The sequence below is a fragment of the Electrona antarctica genome (assembly GCF_951216825.1).
Source record: "Electrona antarctica genome assembly, chromosome: 23".
In the NCBI taxonomy this organism is placed as follows: domain Eukaryota; kingdom Metazoa; phylum Chordata; class Actinopteri; order Myctophiformes; family Myctophidae; genus Electrona; species Electrona antarctica.
Window position 1 is genome coordinate 25,415,605 of NC_136804.1, and position 22,084 is coordinate 25,437,688.

At 44.8% G+C, this 22,084-nt stretch overlaps 1 protein-coding gene across 2 annotated transcripts; it reads left to right on the top strand.

Moving 5' to 3' along the window:
• The first annotated feature begins 56 nt into the window (after positions 1–56).
• Positions 57–14,842, top strand: nup37 (nucleoporin 37). 2 transcript variants are annotated; one of them, XM_079493932.1, is made up of 10 exons: positions 57–206; positions 3,403–3,621; positions 3,734–3,855; positions 6,330–6,402; positions 6,640–6,734; positions 12,061–12,151; positions 12,754–12,935; positions 13,307–13,357; positions 13,499–13,592; positions 14,642–14,842. In XM_079493932.1, exons 2-10 carry the CDS (start codon positions 3,466–3,468, stop codon positions 14,753–14,755), a joined length of 978 nt encoding a protein of 325 aa, XP_079350058.1. In that variant the 5' UTR covers positions 57–206; positions 3,403–3,465; the 3' UTR covers positions 14,756–14,842. The 2 variants fall into 2 exon arrangements, with proteins under 2 accessions (XP_079350058.1, XP_079350059.1); XM_079493933.1 differs by having other exon boundaries at positions 78–206; positions 3,400–3,621.
• The last annotated feature ends 7,242 nt before the right edge of the window (positions 14,843–22,084 follow it).

The following is a 22,084-nucleotide window of genomic DNA, read 5'->3' on the forward strand; positions in this document are numbered from 1 at the left end:
CAAATGATTATGGTTTTTCTCAATTTAATACGACGATTCATCATTGTGCGAGCTGCGAGGCGCTCGCCCCCTTACGTTGACAGTCAATGGAACATTCCACCGACCGACGCGTCCTACCCGGAAGAAGCTTGAAAACAACATCTGAATGAAACGCGCGGATTCAGCTCTCGAAAAGCAAGCAACGTTCTGACAAACAACTAAACTAGGTAATTAACATCGGACAGAGTGTGTTTTGAATGGCGATTAGCGTCCCTTTCTATGTGACATACACTGACATTACAGACAGGTCCATTCGCGAGGTTTTGAATGACGGAACAAAGCCAATAAATGGTGTTTAGCTCAGGCTAAAGTGGACTCATGGTGGTGGTGTACTCATGTACTGTGTGTGAACTAGCCTAATAGTTAGACTCTCGTAGATGTATTTATCGATTTTGACATCTTCACTGGTAGAGTGAAGAAATCTTAGGCTACCCGGTATCTGCTTTATGACCACAATAACCACGGCATGCAGATTGATTGAAATTTGTATTCACAGATAGTAGAATGGGTACAGTTCAAACGACAGTACAGGTCAATACAAAAACTGCTACGAGGATAAAACCAGAAAAAGCACCAAGGCTTGTTTACATCAGGGATCGTCCTCCATTTTCAATTAATCAGAATATTTGCTGCTAGTTAGAGCAGTGGTTGTCAAAACGTTTTCAACCAGAAAAAGCACCAAGGCTTGTTTACATCAGGCAAATATTCTGATGAATTGAAAATGGAGGACCATTTTCAATTCATCAGAATATTTGCTGCTAGTTAGAGCAGTGGTTGTCAAATTGACACTTATTAGCCCGCGGACCCCCATTTGAAAAGATGCCAGCCAGGGAGGGACACCCATAGCACAAGATTTAGACTCTCGTAGTGTTGTTTTGACTTCAGAATATAAAAACAGCTACGAGAGTGAATCTTGGGCTAGGACCCCCATAAGATAAGATGTCCATTTATGGCTCTAGCAGTGATTCTCAACCATTTAAATTTGAAGGACCCCCAGTTTGACATTCATCATCTCTAGATAAAAACAAATAAATCATTTTAAGGTTCATATATATCCAAAATTCGTCCCATGTCTCTTTCATTTTACTTTCCCCATTCACCCTGCCCAACAATATTCATATGATGTGATTTTAATTGAGCTCAGCCCAGGTGCTCTAGGGACCTTCCAATTACGCAGCAGTATTCTGGCAGCTGTATCAAGTCCAACCTTTACAATGGTAAAATCATTTTTGGATATGCCAGGGACCACTCACCACTGTCCTGTCCCCTATAATAGACAGCCGCGGATCTCTGGGCAACGTGAATCCCACCCATCTCAAGGAATTCTAGTACCCTACAGCAGAAAGGGTATACTATGCGACAGTCCCAAATCATATCCATATATGTGCCAATTTCTTTCTGCTATTCAAAGAGTCAGGTGAAAAGAAGCAGCTTGGACTCCTAATGCATAGAAGGAAGCATGAGGCCAGGCACTCTGCCCCCCCAGGTTGGCAGAGGAAGTGTAGCGCCCAGGAATCAGATTACATTAGATAATTGACACTGGGTGAAAAAATGGGTTGCAAAATTGTGTGAAAAAAATAATAATTACAAAGCGGTTGTTTGTCAGCCAGTACCATGTTTTCCCAATGCAATGCAGCAATGCAATGCAATGAAGCAGTACTGCGCATGCGAACAGGGGTTGACTGGACTACATTTTTATTTAAAGCCTGATTTAAAGGTATATTCAGTGATTTCACTTAAAGGAGCATTCAGTGATTTGGAAAAAAAACCCTGGTCCGCCCCGGTAACAAGATGTGCACATGCACACTCTACAGTGGGGGAAGTACAACAGACCAACAGCACGTGCACCAAGGCCCGCCCCACTCGATCATGATTGGAAGAAGGCCCCTCTCATCCTGTTTGGATGAAGGCTTTGCCACCCAAAGCCCAAACCGAAACTAGGGTTTTTTTTACCCCAGGGGCTCACTGGGGACAGGGAGGAACTCCTTATATAGTCAGCACACTTTATAGTAGGGAGGATTATCCAAAAAAATAAGTGATATTTGAATTAAAGGTATATTCCGTGATTTGACTTAATTCAAATATCACTTATTTTTTTCTGGATAATCCTCCCTACTATAGAGTGTGCTGACCATATAAGGAGTTCCTCCCTGTCCCCAGTGAGCCCCTGGGGTCAAAAAACCCTAGTTTCAGTTTTGGTGGCGGGTGGCAAATCACAGTGAAATCACTGAATATACCTTTAATTCAAAAATAACTTCTTTTTTTGTTTTGTTGTGATAATCCTCCCTATATAGAGTGTGCTGACCATATAAGTAGTTCCTCCCTGTCCCCAGTTAACCCCTGGGGGCCCAGCCTTCATCCAATCAGGATAGAGAGGGGCCTTCCGCCAATCATGATTGAGCGGGGGCGGGCCTTGGTGTGTGTGCTATTGGCCTGAATGCTCCTTTAAGCAGTTGTTTGACACCGGACTAAAATTGTTAAGTGCCGGCCTTAAGTTTATCAACTGCATCTCGGCTCTGAATCTGATACCTTTTACTTTTTGAGTACGGTTTGATACACTTTCGCCGCTGTTTGTGGACGGGCTCGACCCAGCTAGAGCCCATTTCGACCTGTGCAGGGATATCCTGCCACGGAACCTCATCTCGGAGCTAAAGCGAAGCAGTGTAGATATTGAGGTTCCAAACGGAGCCACTCATTTCCAAGACTTGCAGGCGTCCCACAAATTGAGACCCTGTCCCAAATTGTGACTGGCAGGCATCAGTGTTCAAATGCCCTAATTAGTATAGTCCCCTAATAGTTGGCTTTCTTGTCTCTTTTCCTGCAAGATGTGTTTTTAAGCCTCTCGTGTTAAAATAACATGAGAAATATCCCCTATATAGGCTAGAATAGCAAGTCAGCCATACCACCCGTGATCAAATTTTTAAAACGATGTGAAATGCCAGAGGGGTTTAATAACAAAATTATAGGCAATATTAGGCCTATGGTCGAATATGAGACATCACAGCATTTAATCACGTGACCATTATAATCATGCAGTGTTTAGACATTTGGCATAATAATATAACTCGTCTGACGTCCTGATATCAAGTCGCTCATGGCATGGCACCCGTTGGGATGGTGTTTTAATATATGGCATGATCTTCAAAGGAAAATGTAATGATTCTGCTGAGTGTCATAATTGGAGCCTGTTGATGCTGTAAGATATGGTAGTATTAAAGTACTTGAAACTGAAATTCATTACAGCATAACGTTGCTAGTTGTGTACATTCTACCTGCAAAAAGCTGACACTGCACTCCATCTTTAAGTCCATCAAATATAAGTTAGCTGGTTCATGTTGCTCATCCTCTTTCACTGTCAAGCAGGTGTCAGTCAGGTGAACAACCCGGCCTGAACACGGACTCAGTGTTTACCATCAGGACATTAGAATGCAAGAGGATTCAAGTCGTACTGCCACCTACTCGGTGACATGTGACGACTATGTCCATGTGGCAGAATTCAGCCCCTTCGACAGCGGAAGCGCCGTCTCCCTCCTGGCTTACGGAGGGAATCACAACGTGGTAGTGGGCACCTGCCTCTTCCAGGTGAGTGACACTGTGGCTTCATTCATGCCCATATCCTGTAGCCCCTATTGGGCCCCGATGTCCACCATGCCTGTCCCTTTTCATGAATACAAACCATCTGTTCCCTACACAGGAGGAGGATATGGAGATAGAGGGGGTTGAATTTGTCGTGCTTCGTGCATTCCATCATGAGTCGCGTGTCGACGCTCTCGCTTGGAGCCCTGAGTCACGGTTGGACCGGATTCCCACAGTCAGGTAAGTTAGTTGCTTCAGCCCTGTGCTTGTACTGAATACTTGGGCACCGTAAGTTATTGTAATATTTCACTATGTAAAAAGTGGTGGTATGTCATTTTAATGGGATTAAATATAATTCATTCTCCTATTTAGAACCTGACATTCATGTCCTTTTTACGCCACACAGTAATCATTGAGTTGAATGTTTTTACTGAACTGAATGAGAAGAAGTTGGAGTGAAAGCATCTGTGCTTAGGGATTCTAGTCATCATCACAGCCCGAGAGTGTCACTCTGCAGCTGCCAGAAAATGAGCAAAGTTATTTCAGGTGGCTTTGGACAGGAGGAAAAAGTAGCCTGACTGGTCGGGTTGTTAGAAAGCAAGGGTTTCCTGCTAATTGGAATGGCGAATGGGAAGGCTGTGGTCCCATTGGAGGTGTTTCAGCTTGCCGTAATTGAAAAGGAAAGGCAGTGATACTTCCTGGCCCTCTGTGGTTAACTCTGCAGGGCCCTTGAGGCGGCCCTGTGACGTGCGCGCATGTTATTGCGCTGATGGCTGCCCACTCAGGTTCCAATCCCTCCCATCGTTCTGCACGTAGCCGTGCCTTCCAGGAAAAGTACAATGTTCTCACGGGCGCGCCTGAAAGGCAAGGGGCTTACATAGGGGGGATAAAGCGGGAGGGTGGGCCGGGGGGGGCCTTGAGCTGGGAGGCTGCCATGTTCTCCCTGGCCGGCATGTGGTGTCCAGTCAGCAACCTCCTGGTCTTCTCTTTTCCTAAATGTGCACTTTCTGCTTCGTGTCCAGCATCGGCAAAGAAGAGGAAGACCCACCTCTTGTTTACAATATTTTGTTAGGAGTTTTTCCTTGGTTTTCTTCAGATAGGAATGTAGAGCGTGGGAAAGACCTGAAGCACATGGCTCTGTCCGGAATCAAACTGGAGATGTTGTAATGCATGGCTGGTGCATCCGTACATTACCCACCGGTCGGTTGCACCTAATAATGTTCCATTAAAACATTTTTTGTCACAGTTATGGCGAATCAACACTAGTAAGAATTCACATGTAATTTCCTACCTTTTGAGGCAGCAGGCAGGTCATGTTCTGTATCTGGGAAATTGGAACATAAACTCTCCCTCACTCTCAAAGCTAATAACCAGAGAACAAGCAATCCAGTTTGCTGTCACGATGATGAGCTGCAGACATGATCTGCTCTGTTGAAAATGAGTGGGAGATTTTGTGGATACACAAAACCTTGAAATCGTAAGTCAGCATTATATAATATATTAGTGCTTAAACGTCCTAAGTCCAAACAAGAAAATGTCCAATGACTTTTCCACTTTGGCTAATACGCTGTGGAAGTGATAATCCTTCTCACTTCTGGCTATGCCCCCCGCCCCCCAATACTATGTTGAAGTAAGTAAAACATTGTTTTAAAAAAAAAAGACGTGAGGGGCGCTCTTATCATTGTGCATCATCTCATTCCGGCCCATCACTATTTGGGTCCTCACCTTCGTCATCAATGTTTGTGTTACGCACTGTTTGTGCTTACACAAACACTCCATTCATTGTCATTCAATGGCATTTCATGTTTGTGTTAGGACACAATTTGGGTTACACACCAAAAGCTGGACATAGGAGGGGCTATCGCCCCTTAAAAATAATAAAATGAAGTCAAATTAAAAAAAGAGTCTGAGACGTGTCGTTTTATGCATGATTATGAAAGGTCACTGGAAAAAGTCCTTTAGCAATGAACTTTGAAAAGAAAATGGGAGGTGTTCCATGCTGTACTAGTTAATTGGTAGTTCTAGTAGGCTCATATAATCTAATCTACTGTACTAGTAATGCCCTGGAGCATGTTGGGGTGTTTGCAGTGACATCATGCCAAATCCAGCTGCGACTGAAAACGTGTGAACCGCTGTCTGTTTATTCTGGTGATACGTGTGTGTTTTTCTTGTCATAAGTGAGTTAGTGTAATTGTGTGAATAATTGCAGCCGCTGGGTATATACTAGGGCTGATTAGAGGGAAAGTCCTCCCCATGGCTCTGCTCAGGTTCTGTGCAGAGAAATGTGTAAATGGCGTGAGGAATCTTGTTTTTCTCCATGTTTATCTTAGGGTGCAATTAGAATCTCCCTGGCAGAGATTCCATTGATTGTCATCCAACTTTCTACCACACACACGCACACGCACGCACACACACACACACACACACACACACACACACACACACACACACACACACACACACACACACACACACACACACACACACACACACACACACACACACACACACACACACACACAGACACACACACAGACACACACGGTGTCCATCCAGGCAGTTACAGACAGACATGTATAAATAATAGTCATAGGTCTGGGGGGCAACACATAATATCATTCTGTTTTGATGTTCTCGCTCTTGTTTGTTTTGGTCTTTGTCTCTCTTCACCTGCCTTTCGTTGTCTCTCTGTGTCTTATCGCTCCTTTGTCTAGATTTTGCACTGCCGCTGCGGACAGAAACCTCCGCCTGTGGACTTCAGATCTTCAGGATAAGCATGAAGTCAAGGTACTGTAGTGTGGAACTACTATCGATTAATTCTGGACCATATCGGCCAGAGTTGCTGGATGGATATGATGTAGAAAACCCAGGGGCATGCTGGATAATACACCTAATCACCTATACAATATCATCTCTACTTGCAATGAATAAGTCTGACACGCGGCCATGCACCACATGGCTTGTTGTTGATTGTGTGCTTGTGTTTTGTTTGCATGTTTCGTTTTTTTGTATGCTGTTGTCTAGGTGATGGAAGGACACACCAGCTACATTAATCAGCTGGTGTTTGAGCCCACGGAGGGGAAACAAATTGCTTCCGTCAGCGACGACCACACTTGCAGGTCCAAACCACTTTCTTCTTCCCCCCCCCCACCTCCCCTCCTCCTGTTCGTGTGTGTGTCTGTGTGCGGGGCGTACGTGCATGCCCGTGTTCGTTGCTCTCCTCCACTCTCGATTGTGAGTTCTGTTCTCTGTTAATGGTGCAGAAAGCCCTGACAGTGTTTCCACAGTGAAACCTGACGCTTAGCACAACACACTCCGGTGTGACTGTGCGTAAGAACACGGGCCGCTTTGGAGCTTTTCTAGCTAATTGGTTGAATATGGAAATCCAATTAGCCAGCCAGAGATTTTCCTCTCCAAGGGGGCAAACTCTTAAAAAGCCCCCCCCCCCCCCCCCCCCCAAATGTGTCTTTTCAATTAGAGGAGGGAAAACTTGTGTCAGTAGCTGGGGTCACCCCAGGGACACCCCCTCACAAGTGGACTGAGTCACTTGCAACAAACACCTGTTTTACATTACAAGTCTCACCCCTCTTTGTTTCCCATTTTTTTGTTTTTTACAGTACAGTACAGTACAAAATAAAAATGTAGGGTTTTCTTAAATGAATTTCCTCAGCGTTTAGATGTGTTGTTTATCACATCACGTGTCTTTGATTATGATGGTCGCTTTCACAGTGGTTCACGACCTTCATCAGGTATCCAGAATTCCAGATACCTGATGAAGGTAGTGAGACCGAAAAGTTGTAACCTTCAGTAGCCTAATAAACCTCTGTTATATAAGTGAAGACGGTTTGTGGGGCCTCCTTTTGGTCATTTTTCGCACTGGTTGCCTGCTCTGACGCACCTGTCCCTGTAGTTGTACAAAAGGACTATTTTCTACAACTTGCTGGATGCCCACTATGTTGCCACAGTGTCGAGGCATCAGTCACAATGAGCAATGGGTAGGCAATCAGGGCCGGAGCAGAGGGGACGAGACTCTTCCACTAGCATCCGCTCTTTTCTCACCCTCCCTCCCGCCGTCCGGCCAGAGAAAACAGGAGTGCGCTCCATCTGCTGAAAGATTTAAATTCTGTCATGTTGAAAAAATATGGGATGCAGGAGGAAGAAAGGCGGAACGAGAGATAGATCAAGTTAACAGTGGAGGACCTTCCAGTTCAGCCCACACAAACGGAGCCCCTGATATGAGAGGGAAAAGTGGACCTGCAGAAAAGCGAATGAGAGTGTGTGGGCAATGGGTGCATTCATGCACGTTTTAGTCTTATGACCTCTACATCACTCCTTTTACTCTTGGCAGGTTGTTCAGCAGTCTCGGCTCCGCCAGCCATGGGGACGTTAATGCAGGCAATTGGCAGTACGCGGCACAGCCTTTAATCAGATGCCCCAACCTCGTCTCCTCCGAATTATTATCATTTCTCAGCTGTAAGTTTGCCTTTGCTATCCCTCTGCCATTCTGTTGTGTGAACCGCTCCAAGGTTTGCCTCGGTAGTGTTAGATGCAGCAGCATGTGTTATGGGCCACCTAGAGACCATACAGGGGAACTGCAGTTGTCTTAAGGTATTTGGGGGTTGACCTGCTGCTGCATTATGCAGACATGGTGGCAGCTAAGGGTAGGTAAGCCTTTCTCGGGATCATCGCTGCATTTTTCAGAGATAACAGCCAAAGAAGATCGTACTCTTAATGGGACCCTATGGGGTGCACGGCTGCACGCTCACGTATCCTGGTGCTGGGGGTATGCAAGGCGATGACTAGCGACGGGGCCAGTGTAAAAGTTGATTTTCGGCGATACCGTTTCATATTTGATATAAAGCTTTATGTACGAGATATCTTGTAGTTGGCATACAACGGGTGTGTAGAGGGAAAGTACGAGATATCTCATACTTGCGCATACCCTCTATATGTAAAGTACCGCATGTTTTCTTCTTTTGTAAGGTTTGGGAAGAGAAACTAGTCCCTACAACAAAGCCGGATGTTGTGTCTTCATTTCCTCATAACTGATCTGTCTTGTGCTTGACTGCCACAAGCCAAGCCAAGCCTGCTCCCCTTTTCTCTCCCCATTATAATCCATACAAGTGCGAGGACTTTCTATCACTGGCCCACAGTAAGGGCAACAAGCCAGTCCAATAAATATGACAAATCTCTTTGATAATTATTTCAGCAGTCCAAATGTCTGGTTTTAAAGATAATGTTATTGTTTGAAGAAGGGAAAACAATGGCTGAAAAAGATGGATGCTGATGTGGTCGTGATGGGTGGGACAATGTGTGCCTGAACCTGGGCTGCTCTGCGAGGCACCGGACTGGGATTATTGTTTGACTCATCCAGTTCTCGGTCTCCCGAGAGTCACAGTGATTATTTACCCTGCAGCTCTACTATAAATCAGATCACGCGGTGCTAACACTGTGTTCCCATTTCCTTCATTTTTAGGGAAAACATTGACAAACCATAATGCTCCAGCCGTACATTTTTTTTTCTTCCCTCACTTAGATATTACAATGCAGGACTTCAGATGCTCGTCTCTCCTTTCAACTCTGTTGTGCATGGAAGCAGAGTGTTATTGCTTGACGTAGTGTTGTACAATTACGCGGTGCTGCTTTATCAGAGGCAGTTGCTCGTGTTTTTCGTGTCTCATGCCTTTAACCTCATTCGGCAAAGGTTATGTTTTGCTGGGGAGATGCTCCTCTCCATTTGAAGGGCAGAGTGGTTGACCACAGTTTGGCCGGCGGTGGCGTAGCGTGCGATTGAACTCAGCTTGGCCATTGGTCTGAAAGTAGAGGGGTTTAGAGTCTTTGTTTGCCTGGTGTGGTCTGAGGCTTTTTTTTTTTCAACCTCACTCACGCTCCACAGAGAGGCTCTGGCTGGGTCTGCACACGGGCAGGAGGAACGACAGGGTTCTATCTGCTGCTGCTGGGGAGACGAGGCAGGAAAAGTCTAACATTTACTGAGACGGGGCATATATAATATATACTCTTCCCCCCCATGCCGCATCACTTAAGTAGGGACATTCATCTCTCCAAACAACATACTTGACATTTAGATGATCTTTGGAGCTGTCTTTGGACTTGATTAGATGATGTCTCCTGCATGACCTCATCAGTCAGCGCCTTCCTATGCTTCATAATCATTTGCGTATGGTTTTTTTATTCCCAGAAACACTTGCAGCCACCTAGCCGCACTCCCATCCCCACCTTTCCTCCATTCCTCTGGGACTGTTGAGCTTGTGTTTAAGGAGGTATTTGAGTTCAGATGTGGTTAACCATAGATCTTGGTCTCAGGAGCCACAGCTCTCTCCATCCAAGTGATTTATTACATCTGCATGAGTGTTTGCACTGTTTCTCGGCTGCTGAATCATAGTCATATTCAACTGTAGAGTTGACCATTCTTTTTTGAATAAGTATTAGTGATTATTACATTGAAAAACATATCGCCCTCTCAGTGTCCAGCGAATGACCACCCTTGCACAAAGCTTGTGTTTGTAGAGCTTTCATGTTGATTGGCGTTCACGCAACCCTTCGGTTTCATTTTGCATGAAGTGAGGTTCTTCTGTGACCCTCTTTGCCTCGCAGACATGCCGTGCATTCTGCCCATCCTTGCTGTCCTCCACAGACAGTGAATGGCAGCGGGCCGCCCACAGCGAAACATTTTGCTGTAATGTGAGTGGAGCGTAACCTCCTGACTCAGACTAGGGTGATGTTTCCCTCCACTGACTCCGCTATCATAGCTCACTTGTAATGTGAGGCTGGTGTTTTCACCGTAACAAGAGTCCAGGGTAAGCCTGTCTGTCTTCACAGCTCAGGGCCCAGATTAGAGGCAAAAGCCCTTTTCCTTGGAAGAGAGAGAAGGTTCTGCACATCACTTGCTCACAGCTGGCGGAGGACAAATAAAAAGGCACTTGATGTCCTCTTGCGCAACAACCCAGTCAAGGTTTGTGTTGTGTGTACGGGACATGCTAGTTGTAATGTTGAGCTACAGCCATGTGCAGGATAATTCTTGCATCGTAGAGGAAACTCACTATAGAGAAAAGTCCTGACGTCACTCGTTCATCCCCTGGGTCACGGACAGATTTCCTCTATGGAGAAAAACATTGGGTCATCTTAAAATCATCTCATATACTGTAAGGATTAACAATTTAGGCATTTAGCAGACAGTCTTAATCAAGAGAGATTTACAGTAAGCAAGAACAAAACATAGTAATACATCAAATAAAAAATCACACCCACGTGAAGTGAGGGGCGCTAATATATTAAAGTCTAACTCATGTTGATTAGGTGATGTAATGGTTATGTAAAACAAACTGTGCCAACACAAACATTAAATGCCATTAACAATAAAGAGACAATCAATGTGACGTAAATTTTCCCTTCATTGTCAATGGCGTTTTTAAAACAAACATTGAACTAAAAACAAACATTAAACCTGTATATAGGAGGGGCTAGCGCCCCTCAAAAATAAATAAAAAGTCATCAAGAATCATACGTACGCTAAGAAAACCTAAATATCTATAATGAAATATGCATATACACTATAGAGTGATATGTCTACATTTAATGTTATCGAAGTTACATAAGTTGAGCCTTTGCATACGCCTGTAAGGTCGAGACTAGGGCAAGTGCTATGGGCTAAGATGGAGTCTGAAGAGGTGGTTTTTCAGACTACAAGTCTGCAGTTCTGACTGCAATGGGATGTGCATTCCATAGTTTTGGAGCCAGAAGGGAGAAGAGTTTGGGACGTGTGGAGCGTTGTCCCGGCGTTTTTAGTGACTCATTGTGGTCCAAAAATAAACAAATTGTCTCTGTGATATTGTTTGGGAGGTGGCTCTGTATTTGATACAGTGACAGTCCGTTTCTACATTCTAGCGAAAATGTAACTAATTCGGTGGCAGTAACATTAGCGTTTTCTCGCTGTCAGTTGATTCTTCATATCCAGATATGAGTCAAACCGCCGGGATCAGTTGTTTATTTTTGGAACACAGTTCTTATTTGACGTGATATTACTGTGACCCAGGTAGTTAGGATGTGTGAATTACGTCAGACTTCTGTGCTCTAATAAATATCTTTGTTCCTGCTGATGGTTAGCAATGAGGTGTGTATGGGGTCTGTCTGCTTAAAGTCATCCTCGTGTCTTGCTCTGACAGACTTCCAAAACTCTAAAACCTTAGCTATTGTGAAAATATGCTTGTGAGGTTGGCTTTATATTGTGGTTTTTGCCATTCGTTATGTCAACTTAAAGAGCGAATTAGAACCTGCAATCCTCCTGTCACCTCCGGTCACACGCCTCTTATTTATTTATTGTTCTACCTCTCAGTCTGTAGGTACTCTAGCCACAGCCTTCTTTTGCAATTAATTGTCATTTATGTTGGTAATCATATCTCATTTCAATTCACACATCTCTTACAGGGTTTGGGACCTGGATGGCAATAAAACCACATATCTCAGACTTAGCTCCCCTGGCATCAGCGTCTGCTGGCATCCACAGGAGGTCTTCAAGGTACAAGTCCCACCACATGCACAGAGAATTCCAGAGACTCACACTGGCTCATATCCTGTTTGTGGTCATAATGTTCAACGAAGTATACATGAAATAAGAGAGTATTGTGAATATTCCCATGGAAACGGAACATACACGGACCACAAAAAGCCACAGTGAATAGGATAAAGTCTTTGCATTCTTTAGTGTCACACAACTATTGTAAAAGTCTGTTTGCAATACGGTCTAAAAAGGTCTAAACCAGGATGCTCAGGTGTGCCAAATAATATCCGAATGGTCGTTTATATGTAAACCAAGCCCCCAGATCGGCTGGCCAACGTTGAAGCCGCCAAATCGAACAAAAATGTAGTAGACCGTTCTTCCGGGTCCTTCAAACACCACTGAGCAAGTTTCATTGAAATGAACAGATTATCAATCTGAGAACCCATCGCCAAATAAAGGAGAAACAGCGCCCTCTTTTCCTTTGAATTTGCGGAGTCACCGTTTATATACAACTCTGTTAACTCATTGTAGCAACATCGAACAATGTCACACTGACATAATGCTGGCTTAAATGACCTCACTACACTGATACCCCCCAAAAAACCCACTGTCTTCTCCAGCTTATGGTGGCGGAGAAAAAAGGAACGATTCGGTTCTATGACCTGGTGACCCAACAGGCCATTCTGTCCCTGGACTGTGGTCAGTCGCCGCTGATGTCGGCAGACTGGTGCCTCACCAACACCATCAAGGTTGGCGCCGTGGTGGGCAGCGATTGGCTCATCTGGGACATCACCCGCTCCAGGTAAATGGGTAACGTTGGCTCTGTATTCCTGCTGCTAGATATTTCAGATTTTTCCGTATTCACATTATTTGCAGATTATAGCAGTGGTGGAAAGTAACTTAAGTGCTCTATATGGTAGAAATAGGTCAACAATACAAGTTTTGTAGATTGGTTTATTTTTTCAGAACTACTTGATATTCCCCAAAACCAGAGCAGTACTCCCACCACGGGACTCAGGCAATCAAATTATGCCTTTCCAACCACTATATTAATGGCAAGTATTTCATACAGCTCTATGTCCAAAAGTCCGAACTAACCCTTTAAGGTAAGAAAATGGTTGGTCTGGAATTTTCCTTTTAACGTGGTTAATTCTTTCTTTTGATCCTCTGCAGTTACCCACAAGAAAAAAGACCAGCTCACATAGACAAAGCACGGCTGTTCAAGTAAGAAAACCTTGTCATCCTATGAGTTTTTCCCTTATTATTCACAGCCATTCCGTCTCACTGTATCGCGATTGAAATGATTATGCTACGTATGTAAAGCAATGACGACCACAGTTGAAGGGATGTCATTGGTTATTTCAGATGGTCTCGAGCCAATGAGAACATATTCTGCACTACTGGATGTGCAGGAAAGATCAATAGCCAGTTACTCATCCACCATCTTGGACACCCACAGGTCAGTTCAATGCCTATTTTATTTTAGGCCCTGTGTAGACTGCAGTCAAAACTGTCAAATCCGATTTATATTTCTCAAATCCGATCTTTTGGCCCTACTGTTTCACACTACATTTGCAAGTGTTCAGATCAGGCCACGTATGTGTCTTAACCGGCCACGCATGTCGAGCCACGAGTGAGTCTTAACCGGCCACGCATGTCGAGCCACGAGTGAGTCTTAACTGGCCACGCATGTCGGACTGTACGTCGGACCAACGTATGTGCCCCGACGTCATGACGTAGGCACCAGTTGATTAGTTTCAGAAAATGCGACATAACAGACAAGCGACAACAACAAAAACAAATACATGCATGCATGATAACCGTGGAAAATGGACATGTCAGTTCGCCGTCTACACCGTAGCACACATGCTGAACCATTGTTTTATTTGCCCCTCTCGCAAATCAAAATGCAATTCTCGCGCTCTGTAATGTTGTCAGTGGCGTGTTTTGGACAGCTTGATGTGACTGGGGTGGGTGCTTAGCTCAGGTTACTGAGTTAGTTCAGACTGAGACGCATCTTTAGAAATAAGATTTGAATCAGATTTAAATTAATTTAAATTTAAATTTATTTTTAATCATATTCCAAATTTCCAATGTGACCTTTTTTTGTTCACACAGATCTGATTTGGCTGCCAGTCCAAACGGGGGGGGCTTAGTGGCATGCACATCAGCACCATAGACATATAAAGGTAGACGCCTCTTCCGGCTCTGGGGCGTGTGTTCTCGAGAGGGGGCAAAATGTTCCCGAGATTCCTTGCGAGGCATGAGCGGAAGTGAGGGGTGGGAGGAATAATTCCGGGAGGAAACACAGGGAGTCGGGGACGTGGAGGAGTCTCATGAGTAGTGACGCAGCTTGCCTTCAGCACTTCCGCCACCTTTTGCACACACATCGCTCCAACGAACTGCAGCGGCCAATGAGGCATCTCTTTTTTTTTCATATCTATGATCAGCACAGGGTACTTTTGTGTTCATGTATGAATCTCTGGACATTTTCTTATTTCATTTCAGCCCGTGATGATTGGATCAGCCAGAGTAGGGGCGGGATTAAGCTGGCACAGAACACTACCGCTCTGTGTGATTGGAGGTGACCGCAAGCTTTCTTTTTGGATGACTGAGATGTAACTTTAAACAATGCAAAAACTTTAAGACAGACATGGTCCACTATTTCTATTCTGGTATATTTTCAATAAAGTATTTTTTTTGTGTGAATTTGTGTGGACTTTATCCATTAATCCCCCCGTGTTCTATCGGCTATCTTCCCTGAAAATAGCCGATCTAGGCCCAGGCCACCTACTGTATATGTATCCCATATAGACAGATCACCCTCTTTCCTGTTCATCTCTAAAGGCAGAAAAAGGCCAAAAAATATCTACAAGATTGCAAGCTTATAGATCGGCTATCTTCGCCAAATGTTCACCCCATAATAATAATATATCCTAGACTGGTGCCCGGCTGTAGAGCACAGAGTCAGTAACGACGGAAGTTGGAGATCCATTCCCCACCCGGCTATGCAATACCCGTTGTACCCGTGTCAGAGTACCTGTAACACCCATCTGTCTGTGTCCCTTTTATTCCCATATATGGAGATTTCTGTATCTGTCTCTCTGTGTTCCTTTATTCCTACATATGGAGTTCTGTGTCAGGCATGCCAAAATATGGAATGTTGTGATGTCAGAACAGACCAGCTCCATATATGGAGCCTGGGCAGGGGCCCTGTCCAGAGCCCGGGCAGAGGCATTTTGGGCGGTTCTGGACAACCGTGGGTCTGACGAACGGTTCTCGAGTTGTGTGCATTACAGACGTACAAAGACGTGGTCCATTTATAGATATATTATACACACAGCTTAAAAAATTATTAATCGAACTATGTCCAAAATATGCCCTTTTCTTGTGGGAACCGAAAGATGTGACTCTAGCTCTCTCCATGTCTCTGTCTCTCACCCCGTTGTCGTGATTTGAGCCACTGCCTATGTAAATTGTGCAGCCTTTTATGGCAATAACCAACTTGTGTTTTTGCCCCATCCAGATAGGGTTAGATAGGGCTTCTCTTTCCATCTCGTTTGGATCTATCAGCCATCGGATACAAGAGCGATGACTAGTGCAGAGTGGATGCGATTATGGGATGTATGGCCGGGTCATTAAGCATACATTCATCGTAATCTAATTAATTTCACAAATTAACTCTGTTAACTCTGTTATTTTGACAGCCCTAGTGTGTGTGTGTGTGTGTGTGTGTGTGTGTGTGTGTGTGTGTGTGTGTGTGTGTGTGTGTGTGTGTGTGTGTGTGTGTGTGTGTGTGTGTGTGTGTGTGTGTGTGTGTGTGTGTGTGTGTGTGTGTGTGTGTGTGTGTGTGTGTGTGTGTGTGTGTGCTTGACTGCCACTTCAGGTCAGATTGGGATAGGGGTCAGGTGTAGGTCTGGTTTCTGTGAGCCGCTAGCCAGCTTTTCTTTCTGTGAAGTGTTGCTTGTATCAGTAGTCTGTTCTGTTGTGATGTCCTGCCAAGAGTCTGAGGAGCGAGGCTGAGCCGTACTAAACAGGAATGTGCGAGCCCAGCACACACACACATACCGCCACTCTGCTGGTCAACATGATCACAGGTGTGTTCCCTTCCCTCGCTTGCTCTCTTGCTTTCGGTCTGTCTCTCCATTTATCGCTATCCACACAACGGATGTACTACAAACGGTTAGCTTCAATTACACCTGCGTGGCGTGCAGAGCATATGCAACAGTCGAGCTCGGGAATTCCAGAAAGGTAGTACTCAGAGTCCCAGTCTGGCCCCTAGCCCAGCTATTGGATAAACCCTGAAGAGGACCAGGAAACAGGAGGTGGTGAAAAGGGCCTAATAAGAAGTGTGATCGGAGGAAAGGCTTGGGGAAGGGCGGGGGGGGGGGGTTAGTCTGAGAGAATAAGGATGCAGTAGTATTAAAGATGCGCATCGCGTGACAGCCGGTGTGAATAATTGTCAGCGGTCCATAGACATGAACGTGGAAGACGAGTAGCTTTATTTAATTGTGCCAGAAGCTGGTTGATGATACCCAGTGGCAAGACATGGACTTGTGCTGTCATAGGATACTGTGCGTGAGAAATCCACCACCACAGCAAGTCATTTATGCATCCAGTAAGCTACGGTATTTAGGATGGAAAGATATATAATTAACTTATCATTGTGGGAGACGGCCAATCTCATATTTCCACAAATCCCTGACTTCCTACCGTGTGTGTGTGTGTGTGTGAGATGGCAGTAGGGTTCGTTTTGCTGGGGAGATCTGCCAACCTGAGGAGGGCAGCGGACTGACCTCATGCTTCCTTCTATGCATGAGGAGTCCAAGCCACTTCTTTTCACCTTCCCCGGTTTGGACGTAGCGTGTGGAAGGAACATGGTATTCCGACCAGTTCCTTTCCCTAAAATCAGGTGCCCCGGCTGATTTGAGGGAAAGGAACCAGGAAAGGGACCAGGATTACTGCATGTTTTTTGTAAGGGTACCTACCCTAGGGGACACGGGGAGAACATGCAAACTTCACACAGAAAGGCCCTTTCACCAACCCCGCCTCGGGTATGGACACTGATGACACGGAGGTGAGACCACGCCCACAACATCCCCAGTGGGAACCAAACCCCAGGACCTTCTAGCTGTGAGGCGACAGCACTACCGACTGCCCCCGGAGTGTCTGAAATGTTTGATATGCCGTATACTGTATGCTTGATAATAGCACAATTTAACCAGTAAGACGCCCTGAGGGCGAGAAGAGACCATTTACAATTTAGGCATTTAGCAGACTATCTTAATCCAGAGCGATTTACATTAAGGAAGAACAAAGACATGGCAATACATCATCAAAAACTTGTTATCATTAATCATACGTAACCTAAGAACGTAACGGTGGAATATCTAATGTAACTATTTCTACATAAAATGCTAATTAAGTTACATAAATTGAGCCTTTGCATACGCCTGTAAGGTCGTCGGGGCTAGGGCAAGTGCTACGGGCCAAAGTGGAGTCTGAGGAGGTGGGTTTTCCGGCGGAAGATTGGGAGTGAGTCTGCAGTTTTGATTGTATTCTGTGCAGGCGACCGGGAGCCAGTGGAGGGAGCGGAGAAGGGGGAGACGTGAGAATTTGGGCTGGTTGAAGACCAAGTGAGCTGCGGCATTTTGGATCAATTGGAGAGGTTTAAGTGCCCATGCCGGTAGGCCAGTAAGGAGGGAGTTACAATAGTCAAGTTTTGACATGACTGATGTCTGGATAAGGAGCTGGGCTGACTCCTGGGTGAGGAACGGTCTAATTCGTCCAATGTTGTAATGAGTGTAAACCTAACCTACAGGATCGAGTGACAGCTGTTATGTGTGCTTTGAACGAGAGCTGTCTGTCCAGGACAACACCAAGGTTTTTGGCTGTTGGGGCCGAGGTTACCAAGGCGTTGTCTATGGAAATAGTTTAGCTCCCGCATGGGGCAGGACTTAGCTGGAAAGACCCCTAAATGGCAAGGTCGCGTTCACGCATCCACCTGGGGGATGGCAGACTGCTGGGCGAGCGCTGGCGCTTTGGCATGCGGGGTCAGAGCAACATACGGAATGTCAGAACAGGTCAGCTCCATATATGGAGATCTAAGGGTGGCAGCGGGGGCAATGTCTTGAGTGTACAGGGTTTGATGAGGTCTGGCCATATATGGAGTGTGTCTTGAGTGTACAGGGTTTGATGAGGTCAGATCAACATATGGAATGTCAGAACAGGTCAGCTCCATATATGGAGATCTATACGTGTTGCAGTGGCAGTAATGTCTTGAGTGTACAGGGTTTGAGGGCCCAGGTGGGGCCGGGCCTTAATTTTCGGGCCTGATGAGATCTCTAGTTTTGGCCGGCTGCCGGGTGCGACTGCACTAATACCTTTGGGGTGGGCCCGTCTAGAGTTTGAATGGACAGGTATCAGTCAAAAGGGAGACATCAAAGAACGGGTGGGGAGGGATCAACATATGCAACGAGGAGATCTAAGGGTTTGGGTCAGATGTAGAGTTGATGGCCGGCTCCATATATGCATATCTAGGTGATGATCCAGTCTTCTCCATGTATAGCTATCCAGGGTTTGATGAGGTCAGTGTCATGATCTTCATAATGGAGACGGCCATATATGGTGGCGAGGCGTGATGTCACGAGGCATGACCTTATATGGAGGCGTGATATCACGAAGTGTGACCATATATGGAGGCGTGACGAACCAACGGGATGCAGTTTTTTTTTGCAAATCAAACTCTGGTTTAGCGGTATCTTGGGATGTAACCGATCCTTTTATTGTACCCCAGTACAAGGCAGTTTAGAGACCAGGATTACTGCATGTTTTTTGTGAGGGTACCTACCCTAGGGGACACGGGGAGAACATGCAAACTCCACACAGAAAGGCCCTGTGTGCACTCTTTTAAAGCTTCACTCTCCAGTGTTGATTTCGCCGACTAAAACTATGATGAAAAATGTTTGTCTACTACCTTTTTTCACTGACAAAAACGAAATTAAAACTAAGCTATGATGACTAAAACTAAGACTAAATATATTGACAATTTCGTCAACAAATAAAATCTAGATTAAAATGTTAGGGAATAGAGATCCAGTAGAACTGGTTGTGCTCGGGTGTTGCACTCTGAAAATAGCATATCTGCAAGCTCAGAACGCGTCGCAGTTGTGACCTTGCAGGGTCAGGTATTTTCAGCATTTTGTCGACAAAATGAGCTGTCAAAATTAACACTGGTGGTCTGCACTGTATACATTTGTGTGTGTTATTAGGAATGAGTGGTTTTGGACCTTCGGCTCGAGACACTGACATCAGTATATCTGTGCAAGAAGCTTCAGTCTGGTTCTCAGTAAGGTGAGTGACAATTAAATCTCAAGAGACTAGTGCCTTTGTGATTCAAAATGACTCAAGGCCGCCATCTGATGGTTTGTAAACAGAATAACACAGCCTAGATTTTGTCAATCCACCTTGGAGGTTCTGCCTGTATTGATAGTACACAGGAGAGGAAGATGGGGAGAGACAAGCACCCAAATTCTTAGGGCTCAGCAATCGAACCCTGTTTTTTTTGTGTCAAGTCACCTTGTTCATAAAACCACTGGTCAAGCGGCATGTCATTCAAATTAACATGATGGGAATTGCTCCTTTTCTTTTGACAGTCAAATCAAAGTAAAAAATAATAATCAAGAGAAATTAAAATAAATATATACAAATAAACAGACTGGATTGTCTCGGGATAGAACCCTCAATCTGAAAAAAAGAGAAAAGTAATACATTGATTGGATTGTGACAGGACAAACGGCCCTCTTCATAATGCCATCTATCACACCTAGTACTTAACCATGATTTCCTGTTCAAATGTTATGGCCACCGACCTTCATGTTACCTCTTATGTAACCTGAAAGAAGCCATTGTTCTTTGCGTAAAGTTTGATCTCTAGTGGAGATGTGATAACAGAGTGAAATGGATCAAAGGGAAGATCAGACGGTCTACACTCCTCACCAGTTCCTCCTAATCTCCTGGGCCAATTCCCCCACTGCCCTGCCAGCTAAGCTCAGGCTTCAAGAAAAGGCAAGGAAATAAAAAACTAATGAGGAGAATGATAGGAGTAGATAAAAAAGAGCAAGATTAAAGCTCTTTGATTGAGGCTAGGCTTTGATCTAATCTTGTGTCAGGTTTGTTGTGCAGTGTTTTCCCAGAATGAAGTGATTATGTTGATCTTTGAGTACAAAGAGTCATCATTCACTGTTTATGAGTATAGAGTGTGGATAACATATTTTTGTAGGGTAACCCCAGGAGTGACTTATATGATGGATGTAGTTTTTCTTTTTTTTTATTCTTTAGTATTTTTTGAGTGGTATTTGGTTAAATTAATAAAATGTGCTCTGTAATAAACAAAGGTTTATGAAATGTTTTCTTCAAGATTATCTCCGTAAATCAACATATTTACCACACAATTATTTATTTGTAAGAAAACACGACTTCAACACTATAGTGTGAAAGGACTTGCCTACTGTATGCAGAGACCTCCCTTTGTTTCATTAAGGTCGATTTATACTTTGTCGTATGACAGACATCTTCACATGCTGGAACGCAACGTATCAGGAGCTTGTAGATTGGCTATTTTCGGCACACGACACCGCCATACGACGGAGCATAAATTAGGCATTATTCATGGGGCCTAGAGGACAAGGTGAACCTCACGACCCTCTTTCCAGCTCGGAGAGGAGAGGTGTCCAAGCCAAGGTAGCGATGGAGGCCATGACATCAACAAAGGAAACACTTATGGTTGGAGGCAGGATGATACAGCATTTGGGATTTGTGGCGAGTGTGCTAGGCACAAGAATCTAGCTGGAACGCTTACTAGTCATCTTATTGCCATGGTAACTGGCTTTTGTTTAGAGCTCAGCAGATTTGGATCCCAGCAGCGGTTTCATGGGGATTTGTGGATTTGAGTGTGCTGGATGTAGAATGAGATACTAAGAAATTATTAAGTGTTTGACTTCTGGTTGGACAAAGTGGATGTGTGTGTGTGCGTTTCTGCACACCAGTCAAGCAGTAGATCACTCTTTTCCCTCTCTCGCTCTCTCTCCCGCTCTTCCTCCCTCTCTCGCTCTCTCCCATTTTCTCTCTGCTCTCTGCAAACAGAGAGGCTTGGGTTTCCCAGAGAGGCTGAAGCGGGCTTGATTTACTATACAGTGGAATTATGGGAAAGGAAGGGCTTCCCACACATGCTGGACCACTGGAGGCCTCACCCGCCACCATGTAAGGGCTACTTCCAAAGGCTTTACGAGTACTGCAGACCGACTCCGTCATACATGTTCATCGATCAACCGAATTTGAGGCTCGATTCCAGGGGATGTTTCACACGAAGAGCAAAAGCTTAAAAAGGACGGAAGTGCATCCGTCACAGGCAGTTGAGCGGCCTCGCTCACCGCCCCGCGGGCTCCTGTGAGGTCGTTGTGACCTGGCAAAATAACTGATGCACTCATGGGGCCCCAGTGTTGGCGCTCAAGCCTTGACCAACACAGGGAACACGATACTTAAATCATTCATAATTAGCTCCTTCCTTTTGCTTAATAACACGCAAAGACAAATGGCTTCCAAAATATGTTCCAAATGGAAACAGTCGGTTTGGAATTAGATGCTAGAGAAATGCATGTCCTGCATTGTAGTGGTCTAGTCTCTCTCTCTCGCTCTCTCCGTCTGTCTCTCTCTCTCTCCCTGTGTGTCTTCTCTTTCGGTTTTTCATCAGTATATGACAAACATCTGTGTATTATCTTAAATCGTTTTCTGTAACTAAACTCAGACAAATGTTTCTCAGCTCAAGCTTTATTTTGCTGTGATATTCTTTGGTGATTGTCATGAAAATAAACCATCTTACACTCTCCACAATACATAATAAAAGACATGATTACAAGACCTTGCTCATCGCTATGATACATGTATATTTAC

Excerpts from the sequence above, each read along its gene's own strand:
- nup37 (XM_079493932.1), top strand. The coding sequence starts at position 3,466 with ATGCAAGAGGATTCAAGTCGTACTGCCACCTACTCGGTGACATGTGAC. Across the intron at positions 6,403-6,639 it reads AGGATAAGCATGAAGTCAAG|GTGATGGAAGGACACACCAG; the intron begins GTACTGTAGTGT and ends GCTGTTGTCTAG. Across the intron at positions 13,593-14,641 it reads ACCATCTTGGACACCCACAG|CCCGTGATGATTGGATCAGC; the intron begins GTCAGTTCAATG and ends ATTTCATTTCAG.